The sequence below is a fragment of the Malurus melanocephalus genome, unplaced genomic scaffold (assembly GCF_030028575.1).
Source record: "Malurus melanocephalus ecotype Western Australia unplaced genomic scaffold, MMel_1.1 scaffold_89, whole genome shotgun sequence".
Classification (NCBI taxonomy): Eukaryota; Metazoa; Chordata; class Aves; order Passeriformes; family Maluridae; genus Malurus; species Malurus melanocephalus.
Genome location: NW_026623321.1, coordinates 297,765 through 321,559, shown reverse-complemented (window position 1 = coordinate 321,559; position 23,795 = coordinate 297,765). Strand labels below are relative to the sequence as shown.

Below are 23,795 nucleotides of genomic sequence, written 5' to 3'. Positions count from 1 at the left end.
TAGGTTGTTGAAGTGTCAAATATTAGAGACATGGTGAGGAGTGAGGAAACACTTAACTTTTTTTCTGGAGTTTCTGGACATAATTTGCGAAAGTTCTGGCAAAAGTACTCTTTGTAAAAGTAAGTAACAGTGGAAATCGTCCTTCTCATACCTTGTGAGGAGGGAGGAAGCCACTGAAATGTGAGGGCAATGATGGGAAGGCTATACCATGCCAACATTTCCTTTATACACTGCTTTTGTACCTACACTGAAGGTCATCAAACTCCCAAGCAGAGCTGTTATTCAGTATTTTAAAACATCATAGTAACACTTCATTTCGACTGGGAATACAAATTTGGAGAAAAAAAGAGAGGGAAGTTTCATCCTTGCATATACTCATCTGTCAATCATTTCAGTTAAAACCCACTCATATGTGAATAACAAACACCTTTCACAAACTCACACAGCAAATACAGCATTTTTARCCCTCCAGAACACAGGGAATGAGATCCAAACTTCTCCTTAACTGAGGAAAGGTGTATGATTTCTACCAAGCCAGGTGCTCCAGCTGATCTCACAMCATAAATTCAAATCTGAAGATAGCGAAGCCCCACAGGATTTCCTACAGGAAAAACACCCATCTTTCTGTGGGCAGACAGCAGCAGGGTGTGTGTTTGGACAGGCTSCAATGAAGTGCAGGTGTTTTCATCACCAGCTGCTCCAGCCTCCTGCCTGCCATGGTCAGAAAGGGCAGAGTGGGCCCCTGGCTGGGGGCGCAGGCAGGGCTTCCATTCACTGCATCACATTTCAACATCCAGAGCATGTACATGCTGCTATTCTCTTTTTTTTTTTTTTTTTTTTGTCCTGGGCACCAAAGAACATCTTTGTGCCCTGGAATAGAGCAACATTGTTGGCCGATGACAGTGCTAATTAAGCCATCTCATTATCTCTCTCAATGCTATGTGTAATATATCTTGGGGGGAAGAAAAAAGGCGGAACAAGATCCGTGCAGGAAGCAGATAAGCAGGATATAAATTAATTAAAATACAAACAGTCCTTGTTTCAGGTTGCACAGAGCACTGGGACTGACCACAGTGAGTCCCAAGCAACCATCCCACAGGCTGCTGGTTGGCATGACAATAAAGACAATTAATACCTTTGGAAAGGCTTTGCTAAAAGCAGATGGATATAAATGTGGCTCTCCTCTGGCCAGAACCCAACCTTTTCTTCCTAAATGTCAAACTGTTGTCTGGGGTCATCTCGTGAGGGCAAAACAAATGGTGATATCATGACAAAGCTGTTTATTGCTCTCAGAGCAGGCCCCAGGAGATGGGAATCAGCACCTTGATCCTCCCCAGCCCCCTGGCTGACCTTGAACCAGACATTTCCGCTGGGATTTACTCAGCTGACTTTGTGTAATGCTGGGGGCTGCAGTGCACTCAGCTGTCAGGTGCTTCCCTGCTGAGCAAAAGGAGTTCATGGTGTCAATCAGCACCACTYGTGCACCCAATGAGGTCACCCAATGCTGCTGAGGCCACTGATGGTCAAATCAAGTCTTCAAATCATTTGAAGTCAAATCATTGACTCCATTTCTATTTCATGGATGGCATCTGTGTTCTGTTAGGACACACCTGAAATTTAAAATAAATAACTGGGAAATTATAAATCTCTGCTGAAGACTGTAACTTAGCAAAGGGCTCTGAAGGTCTGATCCATCAARAACAGAGATTCCCTAAACGTTATGGATTTGAACTCCCACCGACTACATCAGCAATAAAATTAATTCCCAGAGGACTACAGATATATATGATGAGAGGTTCAAATTTTCCATGGATTAATTCATCATCAATAACTCTTGAAGAATACATACCTGAGTGATAACTACTCATGAATTGAAAACAGCTCAGAGTTCCTTACGCTCTCATTCATGGATGGTGGGAGAGTTACCTCACTAACTAAAAAGGGAAAGTTCTCTTCGTTTGTGGAAACTAATTTGGTACCATTAAATCAATGCTAGAGCAATATGGACCATAAAACAGGATAGTACAGATTAATGGAGCTAATAAAATTGAGAGAAAAAATTTAGTCATTCTGAGAAAAATATTTCAGAGAGCACTGAAATTAGGCAACAAAGTATTTAAAAGTAAACCTTTACATTCAGCAGACACACCATACGTTTTATCCATAAGCATTCTGGTTACCATAACAACTTGATCCCTTCACTCAACTAGGTCATTTTTATCTCAGCATTTTGGAATTTGAGTGGTTTGTTTAATAACTGCAGTTGCTTTGGGAGCACAGTGAAGACTTTAAAATTCATGAAAGAGTGAAGATTATGCTTTTTTATTTCTACTTCTGGAAAATGAAATTTTTGTACTTATTCCCCAAGARGTAAATGTCATATTTAGCAAATAAGCGACCATAAAATGTTCTTATTAAAAAATATGCATTCACATAAAATTTTTATTAAAATTTCACAAAATTTCATAAAAAACTAACATGCAGCTGATACAGGGAGTGATAATACATACCATGACCATCGTCAAAGAATTCTGTGATAGTTGCGGAAGTGCATTTGGACCAGGGTTTTGAGGCATCAATGCTGGTCAGAATGGAGGACATCAGGCGCTTGTCTTCCATGGAGCCAAAGTTCTCCTCACAAAACTTGGAGTCGTCATGGGAAAGCCCAAGCAAGTGCCCTGTGGAAATGAAACAAACAAATAACATTATATGACCGTGCAGAGCTGACCAGCTGGAGATGACAGTCATGGGAGAGAGGGAAACCATACTCATTTATCAATCAATAATTTCATTCCAAGCCACCTTCAGAAAGAACGACTCTACTCTGTAAACTTCATGCAACTGTCTAGAAAAGTGCTACAGCACCTTTTCAAATGGATAAAAATAAAAGTATTTATGATGCAACTAAACAAAAGGAAATGGGAAGAAAGCTGCAGAGAGCTCAAGCCTAAACTTAATACTCAAAATATTCAACCTAGGCCAGAAGTTGATTAATAAGATATTCAGAGCTAAACCAAGAGTGCTTCAACANAGATATTCAGAGCTAAACCAAGAGTGCTTCAACAATAAGAACAAAGCACATCCGTCAAAGCCACTGCAGAGAAAAAAACTTTAAAAGGGACACATTCTGCAAGATTTGGAGGTTTTTTTGTTTTTTTTTTTTTCTTTTCTTCAGGTAGGTAAAATCATTTTTCTTCAGCAATACTTCCAATGTAAGGCCTGATAATGATATTTTTATACTGCCCTGAGACACAGCTGAATATCAGGAGGTCCATGTCAAGTTTCAATCTGATCCAGCACATAAAGACTCGCTCTGAAGTGATGACAATAGCTTTGTTTCATTTAAGACAAATGCTGCTGTTGAGCAAAACAATTCACTGTTAAGATTATTAGTTCARCCTGATGGATTTCTCTGACAGAGTAACCAAAAAATCAGGGCATGAGTTCTAACCTACAGAGCAAATTCTCTGGGAGTGGGCTGAGGATTTAATACATTGTATTTACATTGTATTCACTGCTCCCAGACTGCTCCAAGTTGTAGAAATTACTTCACGGCAGAATGTTTGTGAAATAAGGCCATGAGGCTCTCTCAGTGGAAAAAGTTTCATTTCTAAGTCATCGCCTTGGTACTAAACAGCTCTGGGTGAATAAAACAAGCTGGAGAATTGATCCAACGAGTTTGGCTGAGTAACATCCCATGGCACTCAGCACTGATTCAGTGTGGGATATCAATGAAGGTTGGGTGCACATCAGAAACTCCAGAACATTTTTCAGAGTGCTCAACATTTTATAGGATCCCTCAGAACAACCCAGAACTCCGTGACAGAATTCTTGTAGGGCAGAATTCCAGTCTGTCACAGCCTCTGGTACCACTCTGCAACACTTCCCCCATGTAAGATGTAATTTTGTGTAATTTTGCTCTTTACACAAATCCTTTTTTTCATAACTTCACCTTTCAGAACTGTTTATTTTCTGTGAAGGACACCCCATGTTAGTCCATAATTAAACATGTAACACAGAATAAATTCACAGGCCTGCTAATGCTGATGCTTCTGCAACTTGGGCAGCTCTTGAGTTTCTCTGCTACCTATGACATCTTTCTCTTTTCCCCTTCATAGACCAAACAAGAAAATACTCTTTGGATATGAGGAAGCTTGCAGGCAAATTTCAAGCTCTTCACTTTGAGCAGAGAGATAGAGGATTTCTTCATAACATTGCTGCAATTTGGTCTCCCTCCTCAGAAGAAAGGCTGGACAGCCTCTGTGGAGAAGWTCAGACACAATAAATAAAATGAAATGCTTCTCAGGCCACTGTTCAGCACAGAACATTTCATCCCAAATACTTTGGCAAATGCAGAGGAATCTGAAACAGGGTCGTCTCTTGGAAAGTGTCAGGCTGCTGAATTCACCTTTAATTAGAGAGYAGCATAACTTCTATGGTTTACAGTGAAAAATGGGGTGAGCTGAGGACACACTTCATTAGCAGCGTCTACTTTGTCATATTAAATCAGGCCATTGTTCCAGTGCATGACGAGAACTAAGTCACTTACTTGGCACACTTCAGCCTCTTGGAGGAGAAGTTTCCCAAAGTATTTGTGAATCTCCCTTGTCGTGTTTAAAATCTTCAGAAGTAATTTTTAAAAAAACCAACATGACAAGGAAAGAAGCAGTAAGTAGCGAATTATTTCCAAAATACATAATTCTGACTGTCAGTATTTGGGCTTTTAAATTCGCCACCAGTGATGTTAGTCAGGATAGTAACATTAAATACATGGATTTCAGCTCTCCAAACTGATTTGCCAATTAACTTTGAATGCATGCTCACCAACATGGTGAATGCAACTTTCAAAGGATGTTATGGAGCTAAAATTCCTAATTGTTACCACAAATTTCTCTCTGTCCTAACTTCGCCTTTTAAAGCATTCTGCCCAGACTTAGAAAAGTGATTAAAGCATATGACAAACTTCCAGTGATGCTGAAAACGTGGTTTTACATTTCATTAAAAAGAATCAAAATTCAAAATATCCGAGGGCTGTGTAATCTGCAAATACTGCCTGGCTAAGTTTTGCTCTTTCTAGCACAGAAATGAAAACAGCAAAGTCCTTCAACATCTGCGGCCTTCATCCTTTTGCGTCCAAAAATTAAGGAAAGGACACTTTCCTTCCTACTTCAAGAAGTCTCTCCCCACCACCTCTCACACACACGACCATGCTGGTGTTATTAAATGACATTAATCATTTTCTGGTGGGGTACTTCCCTTCCAGAGTGGAAAGGTAGATGTTTCCAGTACCCCGTATGGAAGCAGAGCTCTGAAGAAAGCTGTGAACAGAAGCAAAGGCTCGAGGAATATCAGTCTTACAAGGAAGGCTTTTAAAAACAAAGCTAATGTGAGCCCCACCCCATTTTGTCTGAGTCTGAACGTCAAACCAGGCTATTAAGGAAAAGAAAAGGCTCCCAGCAGCTGTGTGAAATGAGGACTGATTGAGAATGGGTTGGTAGATCATCTGCTGTTTTCTACTTAATGAAGCATCTTACTGGCGCTGACAGTTCCCACTGGGTGAAAATGACATAATACCATTTTACCAGCAGGATGGTGCTTAGTTCAGTTATGCTGTAGGAATGCACGAAGCGGTGAAGGAAACAGATGGAGAGGAGGCAGGGCTTGCCCTGATGTAGCCAAGGAGGAGGTGGCCTGCTTGTAAATCCATCCCAAACTCCAAAAAGACCAATGAGCTATAATCACAGCCTTACCTGCTCAACACCTGCTACAGCCCAGCAGGAAACAACACCTGCAATGAGTTCAAAAACGATCCCTACACCATGCAGGAATGGGTGTACATCCCTAAGGTAAGGTGGGAATACTCCAGAGCAATAAAGTCAGTTAAAACTCTGATCCTCAAGGCAGGGACACAAAAAAGCAGGAGTGCCCCAGAGCTGGGCTGTGGTGAAGCAGCCCCCTCATTCCCAGCAGCACTGGGAAATAAACCAGAATCACGGGATATCCCGAGCTGGAAGGAACCCATAGAGATCATCCAAGTCCATCTCCTAGGCCTGCACAGGACAGCCCCAAGAACCAAACCCTGTGCCTGAGAGCATTGTCCAAATGCTTCTCGAAGTCTGGRTATTTCTGGCTTTTTTCAATATACCGTCCTAGACTCTCTGCAGAGGTTCTGTGAGTGAACAGCAGGCAAAATTACAGTCACACGTTTTTCACTGGTATTTCAAGCATAAGAAACAAGAAAACAGAAAATATGCACAATGTGCAGCAAGGAAACTTCAGCCTTTGTTAAAGCACACACCAAGGTGGGTCTCCTGGAAAAGAGCCACCAACCCCTGTTCATGGACAAGAACCCGAACAGAGTGTCAGAGAGCAGCTCTTGCACTCCATCTGACCACAGGACACATGCAAAGTGACACAGCAGGCTCAAAAATGCTGCAGGCATTGTAATTTGTTTTCTTAGGGAAGCTCAGCTCAGATGAAACATGTGTTTTCCAGTGAGGTCATGCCTTTCACCTAATTTCCAGTGGGGACAAGTGGGGTGCAAAAGAAGGTCAAGAGATTTGCCCAAGGTTGCCCAGTGAGTCAGAGGCTCTCGGGGGATCAGGGCTCAGGAAGCTCCTAGCCCAACATTCCTGGGGTTAATCACCAGCCCATACCTTCTGCATTAGCCTCCCACTCTCCCCTGTGCTAAACAAAGATTGCATGTGGGAACTTTGTCAAAATAAAACCATTTCTGCTGGCATGGGCTATTTTTCTAACTCCTGTGAGTATGTGACTCCTTAAGAACTTCATGCTGGYATCACTCAGGAATCCTTGAAGTCATGATGGACCTAAGCAATAACAATTAATGCAGCTGCTGGTTGTTAAAATAAAACAGAAGTGATTTGAATTACACAAGCTTACAAAAAAAATGCATAGAATATAAAACTGGCCATTCTTCTTTTTTAAATTCTTGAACTTTCCTTCCAGCTTTCTTTTCTTTGACTACTATCAGTCGCTTATGAAAGAAAAAAGGAATTAAAATCACTCTCTCTTTTAAATCTCCAGCCCAGAGGCAGTTTTTAATATTTCTGGCTTAAAAGAGCTCTTCAGACACAATGAAACAATAGTCTGGAGAGCAGCTTCTTCTCAGGAGCAGACATTAAAAAAAAAAAGCCTCAATCAGACATCAGCCACCGGTGCTGCAGACTTTACACAAAACAAACCTGGGCTGAGCTGGCTTGTTGTAACAGACTTGTGGGGAGATCACAGGCACGTCACTCCTGTCAGACAGGCAGTTCCCAGCAAGATTCTGCCCAGGCAATGTGGGCCACGCAATCACAGACCCCTGTGCCCACAAAGACTTAAATAACCATTGAAAAGATGTGGCCTTGGAGCCACAATCTGCTGCACTAATTAATGGGGCAGGTAGGAGAGAAATATGCATTTTAATGAGAAAGTGGGAGATGGTGACACCTATTTCCCACCTGTTCCATTCAGAGTAACTTGGAAAAAACACCATTCACAGCAGCTCATGGTAAATCAATGAACTCTGTGGGAGAACACTGCAAGAATGTAAAATTGCAATGCCCACTGCCTGTTTATTGGGCCTTCCTCTCTGCACTAGAAGTAGTTTCTCCATAAAAACTCCATTATTGCATTGGTATTATCTACCAACCTGGATATTTGCCTATCTACCTGCCAAGGAGGAAAGCAATCCCTACTTTATCCTGCAGGCTGAACACTGAATTTCTTTCAGGATCATAGAATCAGGGATCACTTAGGCTGAAAAAGACTTTTAAGACCACTGAGCACACCCATAAATCTAACACTGCCAAATCCACCATTAAACCATGTCCTCAACCTATTTCTTGATAACAAATGCTGTGAAATAGTAGGTAAAACACAGAGTTTTGCAGTTTGCTTTAAGMACCATGTCTGCTGCAGGTGGAGTGATGATATATTTTATATAACATTACTATTGCTGGGCAAGAATTTTCATTCCAAATTTTCACCAGCAACCTTTTGGATAGCTGATGTTTGCTTTTCAGGGGTCAGTTTAATTTTCTGCCCCACCTTCACCTCTCGTGAAGCCTTAGCTTTGTCTGCCCATCTTTTCCCACTCAAATGGCGTATGTTCATGAAGGCTTAATTCAAGAGCTTTTGCAAGSAGAACTTAAACAGAACTTTGAAAAAAAGTTCAAAGAGAAGAAATCAAGCAATTTTCCTGATGGATGTCAGTAGAGGAGACTTGGATGAGCGCACTCTGTGGGTTTTTTTGTTGTTTTAAGAAAGCAAATCTGCCTAATTATGATTACCTGGATATTTGCCTAAACTTCATCTGTCATGAAGGGAACATAAGATGAGACTCAGACAAGCTCTGCTGTTTTTTCATGAGGCTGTGAGACTGTGCCCTTGGCAATGCATCCCCCTGGAAATGAAAGGCTACAGAAGATTTGTAGCTGTCATGTCTGAAGTTTGTCTTTATCTGCTTTATCTTGACAGCCTGGAAATCAAAGGGCTGCATGTTCAGCAGTGGCAAAGATTGCTGTATTTAGTTACTTCTGAGTGTACACAAAACAAGCACATGTGGAAAAACAAGGAGTGGGAGTATTTTTTGATTCTCCTGTGGACATCAAAAGAAAGACTCCTTCAAGTATCCCACACATTGTTCTCAGTTTCATCTGTTACTGACGAAGGGTTGGAATCACAGTTCGCTCTAAGTTGGACATGGCCTCCTTTCCACAGCAGCCTGCAGCTCAAACACAGGATAAATTGCTTCAATCCACYCAGAATTCATGGCATTTTGATGCATTTTAGTGAACCACGCAGGTAGAGATGCCAGGAGCGATAACCTCACTTCTAAAATGGCTTTTTGACAGAAAATKATGCTCTCTAATAGATTTTGCTGATGGAATTCATGACACTTTTGTCCTCAGTGGTGGCAGAGGCCACAGAATGATGGCATGCTGAAGATTTGGTATCAAACTTATTATTAAATASATGAAGAAAATTCTTGTCTGTGAGGGCCGCTTTTATTCCACCCTTTGGCCTTCCCCCCTCTAAAGTCACATGTGAAAGATAAAAGAAAACTAATGAACAAAAGTTTAATTAGTTCCACGTAGCGATGCTAAAGCTATAGCCTAAAAATAAAACACTTGGAAAGGACATCAGTAAACCATATTAGTCAGGAGGACAGGAGGAGTAACTGCATGCCAGAGTGTTTGTGTAACAGAGGAGTAGGAACACTGCAAAAGGTCAAATGAACATTATCACTGACAAAAAAAGGCTGCATTGCCTCTTTTTGAATAGTAAGTTTCTCAAGATGGATGGAAAGAACAAAGATAGATATAATTTATGCTGTTAGAGCCATGTAACTCCCACTGAGCTGAACTGGAGCTTTGCCTGCTCCAAGGCTGCAGGAAGGATGCTTTTGCACTTAAGGACTAGATCAACACTCAGGGGACTCTAGATCAAAACTCAAGTTTAATTCTTGGCTTTCCCTGAGACCCCCTTTGTGATTTGGGGAAATGCCTATTGATAAAACAAACAGTAGCTCCACTTACGTCCCCTGGAACTCTTCTCATTCTGCTTTTGTGGATGGCAAACTGTTTAGGGTGGTAGGATGTCTGTACCAAAGCACAGTGGGATTCCAGCAGAAACTTCTGACCACGACTGTAGCTCAAAACACAGCACCAGGCTGCTAAACATGGATAAATCCCACCAAAAAAGATGTCAAATGTAATTCCAACTGACTGACTGTGCCTGCTGCTCATGCTGGATCTTCACAAGATGCAAAGGTTGGCTTTAAATTCAACACTGTCAAAGCAACAAATCTCAGATCCCAAAGTCCAGATATCAGAGTGAAAATCTCATTATTTACGTTTTCTGATGGCTGTTTTATTAAGGKATACATGGAGAAGCAATATAATGCTGACCCACAAAAAACATCAAATAACTGTTGAGATTCTGAGCAATCAGAGGTTCTTTAACACTCTCCTCCACATGTCCCCAGGAGGCAGGGAAGTGCATGAAGTAAGGAAACATCATGTTTTACAGACAATAGGCTGATGGTAACAAAGGCCTGGAGAATGCCTACACACTGTGCCTAAGCTCAGGCAGTTCTGCAGAGCTGTGGAGGTGTAGCTGAAGGAGCTGCTAGAAATAAAGGYATCCATATGCCACAACATAGGGTTGAACTGATGATTTCAGGCAGAAACYGAGGGGGTTATTTTTGTGAAAATGAAGCTACTGCTGTCCCAGCTGATAGCAGCATGTCCCCGTTAGAAAATAACCAGATTTGGATTTGCTGCTAGTGGCTGGATGTCTTGGCAGGCTTTGATTTCAAAGGAAAATTTATGGTATGAGCACTGCTCCCCTGAGTTCTGAGGAGAAACATTTGAAGTCACAAAGYTTTTTCTAGTTTTTTGTTGCACTATCCTCATTTTTTCCCATTTGACATAGGAAACAAGCTATTACCAATTTTCGTACATACAGTAGGACAAGATTCAGGTCCTACCTTATCAAACTTTATACAAGTTTGTATCTCCAGCTCTCATTACCAGCTAACCAGCTGTACCAAGAATCTGGCTGCATCTATTCCTTTCTGYGCTCTCCTTTACAGGCCTGGGGAGGTTTTGCCTGTTGCTGCTCATTCATTCTCTCCCCCTCAAAAACCACTGGCCAAAATCCACCTATTTTATCTGAAAGAAATAAAACAAACATCTCACATGTTATGTGACAGGAGCCCTAGCAATAGAAGCAGCAGGTTTATTCTGCWGCAAGCTGCTTTTTGGCTTCCTGTGCACCAATCCAACCTGAGCCCCTGGGCTCTGCATCCTCCTGATGGGTTGAGCTGCAGTTCAATTTATTTTGGTTGCCTTCCAGAGAAAGAATCTGAGCCTGGAATATGCTCCTGGATCCTTCAGGGGGAAACAAGAGCGTTCAGACTCCCTTGAAAGTCACAATGAGGGCACTCTGAGGATCAAGTCCACGTTAATGATGCTGCATCTGCTCCCCAAGCACAGGCAGCAGGGTTTTCTAAAAAACTCAGAGGGACTCTGATTCACCCAGTGGCTCACCTTGACCTTCCTACAGACAAAAAAAAGAGCATCTCAGGCTCAGAGCATCCCCTCTGACTGAGGAACTGAGCCACTGTAAAATTAAAGCTGCCCACAGGACAGGGGGAACTTGGAGATTTCTGGATTGTAGAAAGAAACCTGGCTTCCAAATAAAATAAAGCAAGATTTTCCCCAAAGTGCTTAACTAAAGGGTATCCATGCCACACTTTTATTTTTCATCCTTTTTTGACCTTTGATTTAATTTAAGTACTCAAGCAGTTTTAGCTGTGTTTTCTTCTCAGCTTCTCCCACTTCAGGCCACACACACAAAGATCATTCTGTGACCTGACATCCCTCCTTTCTTAAGAACTTCTGGTGAGGAGGGAAAAAAAGGATGTTATTTTAAACAGCCTCAAACTAGAGGTTTTATGTCCATTAAGGTTCTTATTTATTCATTTCCATTCATGCCTTTTTTACATTGAAAATTATAGTTTTTACAGATTCCTGTAAATGCCTAAGTATGAAAATGGCCTTTCTCCAAAATGTGCTTCTAGAACACTAAAAATAACTCACTTTTGCTCATATTTTCTCTGYGTGGAATTCAAGGTAACAATGTGAATGTTTGCTGCTCATCCGTATCTTTAGTGATCTGTGTTCTTTCATTTTCAATCTACCTAAAAATTTATTGCTGATAAAAGGGCAGGCAACACCTGCTCTCCTCTTCACACATCAGCTACACCAACAATGTCAGCACAAGAAGGTTCCTCACTCAACCCTACCAGTGACCCCGAGCAGAGGCACCACTCCTGGGTGCAGGGGGACACAAGAAGTGTCCCCAGCRCTGTGGCTTTGAATGACAGGCCAGGTGTAAATCTACCTACCCRTGCCAGGTCTAGCCTGGATTGGTGATGGCTCATTCACAGCACTCATATCCCATGTGAATYTGTATTTCTGCACTGCTTGAGCTCTCTCCAAATGCACTGAACTGGTGATTGCAGAGGACTTTTTTCATTAKATTCTTGTTTACTAAAATAAAATTTCTGTTTTGGGGACCCATTCTGCCACAATATTTCATGCTTTCGTGCAATCATGATCCTTTCTCCAGCCACCACTGATGTAATTTCTTTGCAGAGCCATAAAAGCAGCAGGATTAGGATCACTTGTCACTGAGCAATCAGGTCATTTTCCATCCTTGGTGACCTTGGTTTCCTGAGCCATATGTATATAAAAGGCACTCAAATCTCAGGCTCTACCTGCGAGCTCCTTGAAAATGGAACCGCTGCAATGATACTCCCAAAGCAAACTTTACTTTGGTTTGGCAGGAGGAACAAGGCAATTCAGCAACTGGCTCTCTCTGAAAGTTCTCCTTTCCTTGTTATTTCCTTCCAAGAATATTAAAAAAAAGAAAAAAGAGAACATTCCCCACTTTAAAATTGCTGCTCACTCCCCAAAGTGAACAGCCCTAATRGCAAATGTATTTCCAGTGAACACAGTTCACAAAACATCAGAGAGCATTAAACATGGTCAAGATGGCAGCAGCCTCTCTGAAGGGGTATCTCATGGCAGATGTAACATCCCAAAACACAAACTTTCTTCTGTCACTAGCTCTGTCTTAAGTCCTTCTGAAGGGTACATGCAAGGCTCCTAATTWAATTGGTGTCCATTGAGGTGGAAACTGAAACAAAGCTAAACAGTTTTTTTGATGAAACCTTTATCACCTTAATTCTATTTCACTTATTACAGGATTCATCAAGGTGGAATTTCCATACACTTAGAAAAATATTAGAATTATGTTGGCTGTTTGCCACAAAAGCCTTTCTCTGCAGGTAACACAAGAAAAGAAGCTTCCTAACAGCAGTGCATGCGATGAGTTGAAAAATGTGAGTAATTTTCCAACAAATAAAWGCATGCAAATGACAACAGATGGGCCAAAGGCTTTCTCAGGAGGGCCAGGCATTGACATCTTCGGGCAGTAGCAGCAGCCTTTGAATTTTCACTTCAACTGCTGCTCAGAAAGGCCACTGTCAGGGAGGAAACACCTACTGTGCGCCTTCCCCTGCCTTCTGATCCCTTATTAGTTAACCCTGAAGTGCATATGTACACAGCCCTAATCCCCAGGCGGGGCTCGGGGCCGGGGGAAATCTGGAATTAATTGCGGGGTATTTTGGTTCCTAATGCAGCTGTTGGGAGTGTTTGGCTTGGCAAGGGAACAGAAAAGGCACCGCATACCAATTTCGTGAGCCACCGTAAAAGCTGCGTGGAGGCCGTCGTCTTCAATCACCGCGCAGCTGCGCTCGGGGGAGCAGATGGTCCCAACGTCTGCCATTCCCAGGGTATCGCAGGAATGATGCCCACATAAATCCTGCCCAGGAAGGGGAAAAAAAAAAAAAAAAAAATTAAAAAAAATCATTTAAATAAGTTTTTACACCCAGCGCTGGTTAAAGTCGCCTTGGCCAACAGCAGGACCTGGATGAAAATATCAGTGTAAGGTTCCAGCTAAAGATGTTAAAAGCACAGCAAGCCAATCTCTGGTATGGTCAGTAGGATATTTTCATGGACTTTAATGGGATTTGGATATGCTCTGCACCTAATTATTGTCAAACTTGTATTCCGAGATTCTCAAACTTGGATTGAGGTACGTGCTTCAGATATGGTGTGGAACCATTTCCACATTAAAACCAGAAAATTCTCTTTATTTACAGAAGGTAAACCAAGGCACTGAGAAAGCTTCAGCTTCCTTATCAGTCCTTCAACCAGAGATCAGCCTTCTTTTCTAAAGCAAATCTTATACCTGCACTTAGAAGAMACAAGATTGTTACCAGTAAAATCTCATTTTGCATCTCTAAAGCAGTATTTTAATTAATAGTGTGTGTTACCCAATACACCAAGTTTTTAAGCGATTCTCAGAGATTGCTGAGAGTCAGTGATATTACAGAGTGCAAAACCTCAACAACTCAACCACATCTCCCACACGTAGATATGGGGTATCTCCAAAAACCATGCAGGTAATATTAGGTTTTGTCTTTTGCTTTGGTCAGACATCATGTTTTTATCCCTTTTTATCACTTTTCCATGCTTCTGTTGGAGCAGAGGGAAGAACACTAGTGTGAGTGTACATTTAATATGCATTTTTAGGATGAGAAGGAAAAGTAGCACCATGCTATTTGGAACACTTCAACATTTCATTGTGGTTGAATGAAATTGTCACTTTCAAGGCATGACAAATATTATTATCAAAATGATCAAAGCACACTTTTCCCCCCTTCATTTTTAAGACCCTCTTCTTCCCTTCAGATCTCTTTCTATAAGGACTTCCTTTTATGAAGCCTTTCATAATTAATCCGAGTAAGAGACACCTTGTAGGAGGCTTCAAATCAGCAGTGTTCACTGATTATGACAGCTCCAGCAAACTTGGAAATGTACAGGATTCAAATCCCACTGAAATCAAAGAAAACCGCACTGAGTTCACAGATGCTGTGACAGAGCACTCCTTACACAGACAAACACACACACACACATAGACACAAAGAGTGGGGTTTCTTCTCCCCCTCAAGATTAGACAAAGAAAATTTTCAAGCTAAAAATACAAAGCAACATTTCAGGCTCAGTTCTGATTCTGGATGTCTGGGAACTCTTTTTGGTGAGTTCACTCCTGTTGCTAGTTAATAGCAAGCTTTAAATGCTACAGTGCCTATGACCAAAACTGCCTGTCAAGAAGAGACAGAACGTAGCTGAAATGTATTTCAATTTCCAAATTTTCACAGGTGTAAGCTGTAAGCTTTAAGGAAAACTTCCATTCTGTAGCACTGCAGATAATATGCAGACAATTTTCTCTCTAACCCCCCAGGTCCTCACACTCTGGCTCTGCATGGGTTATGGGAAGGTATGGGATGCACATTCTGAAGTACTTTAAAAGAAATGTAAAATTTTTCCAGTTGTATTTAGGCAAATAAACTTTGCATCATTTTCAACAGCGCTCGGCCAATGTTGGGAGAGGCCTCAAGTGAGGTAATGTTATTCTAATGTTAAATATCTGGGGAATATTCAACAAAGAAGATACAATTCTCAAACTCCTATTGCTTTTTGGGTTCATATGCAATTAACCTTTTTCACTGAACTTAGTCCTTCTCACTCTCCACAAGTCCCTGACAGGAGGGTGCAGCCAGGTGGGGCTGGTCTCTGCTCTATCATCGGGACAAGAAGACACAGCCTTAAGCTGGATATTTAGGTTGGACTCGATGATCTCAGAGTCTTTTCCAACCCATGTGATTCTGTGATTCTGCGACAGTGCAGTTTGACCTCAATCCACACAAGCAGTTCAATTCTTACACGAGTACCGAAAAGCACATAAATCAGACAAAAAGCAGCTTGCTGAGGAGGGCTAGACTACTCTTGGGTTGACAGTGCCAAACCAGTATAAACTGAATTAATTCAAGCTTTATCTCTGCATGTAGACTCTATGTCACTCACTCTTCTCTTGGATTTGGGAGTCAGTACAAGGCAGACTGTGACATCAGTGCTGCTCCCAGTGTGGGCACAGCTGTATCAGCACACAGACACCTCATGCCAGTCAGGAGTTAGTTCCATTTGCACAACACAAGCAGCTATGCCAGGAATTTATATCACTGGGCACAATCAAAACACATAATGATTCACTGGATTTCATGACATAAACGTAACTAAAAAAATGTAACTTTTCTGAGCAGGCTATCTCATAAACTTTCCTGGAGTACTTCTGATGGGATGGATGTGTGGAGCATGAACACTAGGACAGGGATGTTACCGTAATCCCACATCAGCATTTCAAAAGATGTGCACAGGATTGCACTACAGTCTTCCCTAGACATTMGGGCTGTATCAGAGGCTGGTCCTAGGAAATCACACAGCAGGAAAGACATGATTCTGCAAACTGCCTGTATSTAAAATTACCTAGCTCCTCCCATTCCCCGAGGACAGCTGGAAAACAGGTGTCCTCAGATGGTGTGGGACAGCCAACGCCAGACAGGAGAAGAGTGACCACCCTGGGGTCAGAAAGYGGTGGGCAGTGATACAGCAAAGCCCCGGTCCCTCAGTAGCCCCGTGGCCACCTCSCTGTGGCCCCTCAGCAGTCAGTGTRGGAGCCCTGCAGCCACCCCCCAAATCCCAGCTGGGAAGAAGCACAGGGGCTTGTAAAGGATTCTGGAAAGAGGGACAGGAAATATTTTCTGGCATTAGCTCCTCTGYAAGGAGCTGTTATGGGATGCCTGTGGGTTGCCCATCTACCGCTGGAGCAGGGCATGCCATGGCTGTGCTCGGAGCAGGGCATGGGCTGAGCATCCTGGTTTTCCCTGCCAACTCCAGCCCTCAGGGACTGCCTGTGGATGCTCCTTTGCAGCTGAGGCTGACGTTGTTAATAATCATTCAGGCAGATTACTGAAGGCTCAGGTCTGCTATGTAGTCATTGTCTCATTCATTCTTTATTCCTCCTGCGTCTGTATGATTTGAACTTGAATATATTTGTATTCACAGCATCTCACAGTATATACTATAAACAGAACTGCAGCCTATCAGGTGGCATCTCTGAGACAAATACCCTAAAAAGTTTGCTATTGGGTCACCTCACGAATACCAGCTWCCAAACAGCTTGATTTCAAGTGATATTACCGAAAATCATGCCTGCTTACCCATCAAACACAGGCCATACACATTATCAGAGTGAACATTTAAATTTGAGTTTTGCTCTCCTGGGCAGTCCTGGAAAGCAGTCTACTCTTTTCATGAAGCAAACTTTCTGGGAGTACAGTAAAAGGTTTAATTTCCCTGGAAAATATTCTAATTTTCTATTAAAAACAGGCTCCAATGTAATGATGCAATCTAAAAAAATCTGTGTGGGTCACCTCAACTTTTCATACTCCAACTAAAGCACTGGGAAAGAGGGGATTCGTGGCACCTAAAATCAATTTCCAATCAATTTCACTCTGCATTTTTTTGCTTCTATTAGAAAGTTAATCAGCTACTCAGTTCTGTACACTCAGTTGTCTTGAAACAGTGGCAGAAGTTTCGAAGAATGAGTGTTTCATGGCATTTCTAATGAAGGAAAGCAGCCTGGCCTTGGATCTGCATTACAGAGGTTTCAGAATGACAAGGAAATGCATTTGCTAAGCAGGAGGCAATAGATGTTAGGACTTAAGCTTTGGCAAAGGAATGGCTTAGTAAAGCTAAGCTGTACATCACAAGYCTGGTAGTTAATTAGACAGCTCATTAGAGGCCAAGTTTTCTTGGCATTCCAAATCCATCAGGAACAGCTGGCTGGCTGCCTCCAATGCATGGCATTGTTGTGAAGGGAGAGAACTGTCACCACGTCCGGGCTGGAGGAGGCAGTTTCTTTCACATGAAATTTGTTCAGTAGGCCTCACACTAAGAAGAAACTGTTTAGTAAAAGCTGGTATTAGGTCAGAGCCTACTGATCAGATCTGAAACAGGATGTGAGCACCAATGTGGACAGTTTGGTGGGATGTATGGGCAGAAGAACATGTCCTCATGTTTTTTGAGTTATATATGCCTCAGGGGGCTTGCAGTTTGGGATCCTGTGAGCCCCAAAGTGCCACAGTTTCACAGTCTGGAGCAGTTGGGCACTTTGCTTATTGGGGTTGAGGTATTTCATGTTTTTCCATCTCTGCCTCTGAGGGAGCTGAGCTCATGGAGCTTCCCAGACCAGAATGAGAGAAACCCACAGGATCAGGCTTTGTACCAGGCACAGCTGCACATCACCTTCTTGTRAAGAACAGCTGAAGCTTTTACACCTCCATGAGTTTGCTCACTTGTTCTGGCTCCTTTACTCATCAGTTAAAGCCTTTTCCCAGTGAGAACGGATTCAGCTACAGATTCCTTCCAGGGATGAGGCCAGTTAGAAACATGATTTTCAGGAGAGCACCGTATGGCCTGCACCAGACCAGAGCCACRCACACGGGGAGCTGGGGCTCATCCTGCAGCAGCTCCTGTGTCCAAGGTTCCCCTAGMCCAGGCTACAGCTGAGGTGCAATCAGTGAAGGGACCCAATTTTTGGTCCCTATTGCTCATCCTCCTTCTTTCCCACTGAACAGCCTGTGGTTAATCCCAGGAAGAGCCYTCTCTCAGTGCCGCAGGAACCCAGACCACCTCGCTCCAAGCGCCGCGCTCCACTCAGCGACTTCAGGTCACGATTCCTCTTGCTTTCACCATATATATGAATTACTCACTAAACAGTGACAGAGCTCTGGGCAGAGGGGTGGAAAGTTTCCTTAACACCTGGAACAGCTTACAACCTCCTGGTTAAGGACCTCTCCTGGGAGGTGGGCGATACAGACCTAAAATCCCTCAAGCAGGGGAAGGAATTAAGCACGACTTTCTGACTTCCTGCAGCAGCATTCCCACCGCAGCGCTGGGAAGGGCGGCCAGACTGAGGTGGTGTTGGGAACACACAYATCCACACTCCCATGGGCTCCTCTGCAAAGTGGGTGAACTTCCAGAGATATCACAGCAGGGTGGAAAGGCACACATGGAGAAAAGGAATGTTCACAAGAACAGAAAGGATTCCGGGTGAGGAAGGACTCCTGTCAGACTCACTGGYTCTGTCCTCCCTGGCCACATTTTGAGAGGGTGACCAAAGCCTGGTTCCCTTCTGAGGAAAACCACAATGCTGATACCTGCCATATCTACCAAAATAAAATCCACATATTTCCCCAGTAATTTAGCTGGAAAATTGAGGTAGTCTGCCTTTTGGGTTTATTTGGGTAAATACAGGCCTGAGGCTTGGGCCTTGGAAAGAAAACAGCAGAGTTATGCAAACCACAGGTTATTTAAAAATACTGACAAAATGCACAYGAAGCATTTGAAGTCTGCATGGGAACAAGTTTCAGTTATGACACAAGTAAAAATATGTGATTCAACCTGCCCAAGCCATAGCTCCTTCGTGGGGCAACTTCACCCCATCTTTCTAGATCCGTGTGAAAMCCACCATTCCTCCTCTGAAAGTTATGTCCCACTTTATTTTCCCTAGAGACATTATTTAAATGTATTAGATGTGCAACAAAATTGGTGAAAACACTATGAAACTGGTAGGCACATCATACTACAATTTCTTCAGAGTAATAATAATAAACAGTGAAATCTGTTCTACTGACCATTGGTACAGTGACTTGTTTTACTACTACGGGATAATAATTGTTGGAAGACGATAACAGAGAAGAGAAAAAAAGAAAAGAAGAAAGAAGCAGAGCCAAAGAAAGCATGTGCTCCATGCAATGAAATTATCATCTACAGAGCTGAGATAACACAAAGCTTGCTGTTAAATTTCAACAGCACTGCCAGATGGACAGTTACACTAAATCAAACAYGCCAGACCCATATAATTACTGTGTAGAAAAAGGCAGGACAGAGGCCTTTGGCTCTAGCATGAACCCTCTGCTCGAGCCAGGCATGATGGTACTATCACAGACGATGCTAACAAGCACTTAGCAAAGGATTTTTTCTTGCTCCTGATGTCTGTATCTACTGTGAGAAATATCTATTTTAATCTTCAGATGATTCAGAGCTGGGGGAGAGAGAAAGAGAGCTGGATTTTGTCCAAATACGTTCAATAGTTCACTTGAAATTTAACTAAGGTCCACTAATGAAATAGACTGGATGAATTCGAGAGGATAATTGCAGAGCAGGCTGGACCTCAGAAAAAGAACAGGGTGAGTTCAACTGCAGTTTGCAAGTGCCATCTAATCGGTTTTGCTACTGTGACAAATAATCTGGCAAGTGTTCTGTTGCACCCATAAAAATCTGAAGATAATCTGCTTCCAACTTCTGAGAACTGTTCACCATAAAAAAAGGCTGAAAACAGACTAAATTCTCTATTTTGCTGTTGACTTGGCTGCCACAGAGAGCAAGTGATGTGAACGCTAGGGAAAGAGGGCTTTGTAAGCTCTTCCTCCTTCCCACCACACAGCCACCAGGTGATTGAATCCTTGCACCACATATTCCATGGAGGATGCTCTAGGATTCATGCAGTCCCAAGATTTACAGCTGTGAGCAAGGACTCAAACCCCAAAGTAGTCCCACAGCAGGGACTGTATGTATACACAGGCTGTATGTATATACAGGACTGAATGTATACACTAAGGCTGTTATGGCCAAGCTGCTTTAATGAGAGAAATTTGGAAATATCAGAAAATTATCACATTTTCTTACTGTCAAATCAGACTTTTGCTCATCTGTATTTACTATGGTCTGAAGCGTAATTGCTTTAAAGCCCTTATTGAATTGAATACAGACTATGGCCAAAAGTAAGTGGCTGCTTTAACTCAGAATCAGTAAATTTCCTTCTGAACTTTTTTTTCATGGGAAGTACTTCTTACATGAATGGTGATGATGATGACCATAATTTGAACTTACAAAACATATTCTGAACCAGTCCTTWTTTAATAATAAGGGAGAGCTGCCAACACAGACCATCAATTTACTAATTTATCTTTAAATTAATAAAGACAACCGAAAAGGAGGAAGCAACAGTGCTGAATTCTGTCAAGGTTCTTCCTTTATAAGGGACTCAAATAAAGCCCTCTTTTGGTGTAAAAAAATAACACCCAAGCAAATATCACACTGGAACAAAGGTAATTYTTATGTTAGAGATTTGCATGGCACCAGCCATGCACAATGCAGATTCTATCTACACAAAACCAGCTCCATACAGCTGAGGCCATGCGTTCAGCTGACAAACGATCTGCAAATATTATTCTGTTGACGAAGAGACGCGAAGCTCAAGGTGGCCTCAGTTAGTAAACAASGACGGAAAATGTACCTCACACGTCTGCCCAATGCCCCAAACCCAAGGCATTTAGAAAGAGACATCTGGATGCTCAAAAATCAGCATGATGATATTCAGAGCCCATCAAAACACGCAGCCACGGCTCGGCGTCTTGTAGCTTAGCAACCAACTTCATCCATCCAAAACAGAGTTGTAAAAGCGGTGTTCTCYTGCCAACTGCTGCCACTCTCATTGAAAAGCTAAACTGGAAAAAATCTCTCCTTTAGTTCAAAGTGGGGCTGCTTTCTCCAGGAAACATCGCCACTGCTTTTTCATCCTTTAACCCTTTTCGTGTTTACATTCCACAGGGAGCAAATAGATTCATGTTGACATTTCAAGGGTAAGCATATAAAAATCGTGTGGGCTCACACACAGTCCCTGCAAAGAACATCACGAACACATGTAGCAAGAAACTCCAGTCTGTTTCTTAATTCACTCAAACACTGCCAAACAATGTGCGTGTGCACACAGCAAAGCATTAAAGCAGATTAAGTTGTCCTGAACTGCATCGAGGAGCTAATCCCAGAGTTAAAGCTGTTAAAATGTAAACCAAGAAAACACAAGCCTGTGCTTTTTTTCTCACGAAGCAGCCCTGAGTAGCAGTGCAAGCAACATTTGCATTTTAAGATTGCAAGGAGACCATCGGAACGGTGGTGCTTTGTTTATTTCAGGCACTACTTACATCYCAACGAAGGAACTCTGTGCATTGCTCATGACTCTTTGAAAGTGGATTACTGATTAGCAGCACCCTCCTGTTCTGGCAGGAGGGTGTCCATGCAAAGAATTGCAGCTAAGCATCTGTAAAGCAAGTGCACTTTAAAATCACATCCTACCTCAATCTAAATTAACTTAATAATTGATGTTAGGGCTCAGTCRCCACCCTAAGCGTTTCTGGATCGTCCTATAGCCCAGGGAGATAAATGGGAATACTGGCAGAGAGAAACACTCTTCAGAGTGAAGTGGTGGATTCTAGCCCAGGCTCAATAAGCCATTAGAAAAGATGTTTATAGCAAACCCAAAAGCATTCTGACCCACTCTAGGTAGTCTGCATTCATTCAGATTATAGCGATAAAAAAATGAAAGCTTGCAAACTGCACCGATGGGCTTTAAACTCCTAAAAAAGGCTCCTGCTGTACAAGTGATGCCTGACTGACACAGAACCTAATGTTTCAACTATTTACAGCTATAAAAGCAAGCCAGGCACTTTTTTTCCCCCCTTCTGGAGCAAGTCCTTCCACAAACCATCCAAAGCATCCTTTTTGGCAGGCTCCTACRATGTAGCAAAGCCGGAGAACTCAAATGAACGGAAAGTCATGCAGTTATTTTTTTCGTACTTGGGGAAGGGAAAAAAAAAAAAAGAAAACACCAAACCCAAACCGCTGAAGGGATATTCTTACAGAAGAACTTCATTGCATAAACTCGGCCACATGTCTACCAGAGCAATGTCCCTTAACGACCTCTGGCAACGCAATTCATCAACAACCCAGCGTGGAGCAACAAGGCACGGCTCAGCACGGGCAACACCAGCCAGGCCCAACCCACGGCTGATSGGGGCACCCACTCGGGGGGCAGACAGGGACTGCAGCCCCTCGCCACCAGCCCGACTCAGCCTGGGCAGCTCTGTTTACCTGCGGTCTGCATTTACGTCCTACACTTGAACCGCAAGTGCTGCCGGCTTCCAGGGCGGCGGAGCTATTCCTGCTGGAAATAGCGTCCCGATGTGCTCCACAAGCGAGCCGTCTGGACTCCTAAGGTGCTCACCACCACTTTCAGCAGGTTTATTTGGGGACCAATTTAGGCTGGCAAGTGCTATYAGCCCTTCCTGCCCAGACCACCTCTGCTGAGAGAGAGGAGCCAGGTGTTAAACACCTCACTGGCACAGACAGGACAAAGTCATGTCTCGAGCAGAGGAACACCGGGCTGAGTCCCACGATCAGAGTCCCCACCTCTCCACCTGGCTGGGGTCCCGATGCCGCACCGATGCACCCAGAGCGGTGGTGACAGCCCGGGGCAGGGGACACACACAAATGTCACACCCTCTGCCATCCCCGGCAGCTGTGCGTGGGTGCCGGTCCCCGAGATGCGGCAGTGCCCGATGGAAGAGCCCGATGGATTCGTGAGCGGGGAGGCGAGGCCGAGCAGGGTGGCAGGGGTCCCCCAGCCCCGCCRCCCCTCGAGGGACACCGGTTCTCCGTCCGCCAGGGCCGTGCCTACCTCGCGGGTGAAGAGGATGGCGGCATCGTAGTGCTCCTCGTGGTCGTCGTCGAGGCGGTTGTGCTGGTGCTGCCACTTGCAGAAGTTTTTGAGCGTGGTGGCGGCGTTCCTGTTGACTTCCAGCCCCTTGTCCTTGTCGCCCAGCGCCACCACCTTGACCACGGCGAGCCGCACGTGGTTCTCCAGGCTGGCGTGCGCGTAGAGCCGGGAGGCGATGGAGGCCAGGGTGAGCAGGTAGTGCTGCAGCCCCTTGCCGTACTTGCGCACCATGGAGGCGTCGGCCACCAGCAGCAGCTCCACCTGCCGGGCCCGGGACACGGAGCGCCGCCGCCGCCGCCGCCGCGCGTCGCCGCCGGCCGCCCCGCCAGGGTCCCGCGTCTCGCAGCTGGTGCGGGCCGGCACCGTCTCGAAGCTGAAGCGCTCCCTGCGGAAGACGTGMGGGGCGCGGGCCGGGCCCTCGCCGTAGATCCGCGCCCCCGCCTCCCGCTGCGGGTCGCGGCGCGCCGGCCGCACGGTGTAGCGGGAGCGGCCCACGGCGAAGAAGCCGTCGAGGCCGCCGCACAGGTTGAAGACGGCGAGCGAGCGCGGGCTGCCGTCCACCGTGCCGCGGTAGTGGCAGCGCGGCCCGTCGCGCTCCAGGTCGAGCAGGAAGCGCTGTCCCCCGGCGTAGAGCACGTAGCCCGCCCTGCCGCCCCCCGCGTAGGTCGGGTCGAGGCGCTGCACGGCCCCGC

General features: G+C 44.0%; 1 protein-coding gene across 1 annotated transcript in view; it reads right to left on the bottom strand.

The window, feature by feature from the left end:
- ADAMTS5 (ADAM metallopeptidase with thrombospondin type 1 motif 5) overlaps window positions 1–23,793 on the bottom strand; it is a gene marked incomplete at its 5' end in the record, with an annotated part of 35,354 nt that extends 11,561 nt beyond the window's left edge. Inside the window, 3 exons of the mRNA XM_057368301.1 lie at window positions 2,511–2,678; window positions 13,269–13,401; window positions 23,065–23,793. Coding sequence (XP_057224284.1) covers window positions 2,511–2,678; window positions 13,269–13,401; window positions 23,065–23,793 — 1,030 coding nt within the window. The remainder of the gene's footprint in view (window positions 1–2,510; window positions 2,679–13,268; window positions 13,402–23,064) is intronic.
- Window positions 23,794–23,795: the final 2 nt, after the last annotated feature.